At 75.2% G+C, this 270-nt stretch overlaps 1 protein-coding gene across 1 annotated transcript in view; it reads right to left on the bottom strand.

The window, feature by feature from the left end:
• The window catches only part of ID1 (inhibitor of DNA binding 1, dominant negative helix-loop-helix protein), a 6,010-nt gene that overhangs the window by 241 nt on the left and 5,499 nt on the right, over positions 1-270 (bottom strand). The window contains exon 2 of the mRNA XM_010569747.1: positions 3-263. Within this exon, the coding sequence (XP_010568049.1) occupies positions 3-263 (261 nt within the window). The remainder of the gene's footprint in view (positions 1-2; positions 264-270) is intronic.

Below are 270 nucleotides of genomic sequence, written 5' to 3' on the forward strand. Positions count from 1 at the left end.
ACCTCGGGGGGGTCCCCGGCGGCGGCGGGGCGGGGGGGCCCGCGCTGCAGCGCCAGCTGCAGGTCCCAGATGTAGTCGATAACGTGCTGCAGCAGCTCCACTTTGGAGACCCGCCGGTGCCGCGGCAGCGTCGGTACCAGCGCCCGCAGCCGCGAGTAGCAGCCCTTCATGTCGTACAGCAGCGCGGCGGCCGCCTGTTCCGCCGCTCCCGGGGACACCCCCGGGCCAGGCCCGCAGCGAGCGGCTTCCCCGGGTCGTACCGCCTTCAGC

This window comes from Haliaeetus leucocephalus, unplaced genomic scaffold (assembly GCF_000737465.1).
Source record: "Haliaeetus leucocephalus isolate CR32 unplaced genomic scaffold, Haliaeetus_leucocephalus-4.0 Scaffold273, whole genome shotgun sequence".
In the NCBI taxonomy this organism is placed as follows: Eukaryota; Metazoa; Chordata; class Aves; order Accipitriformes; family Accipitridae; genus Haliaeetus; species Haliaeetus leucocephalus.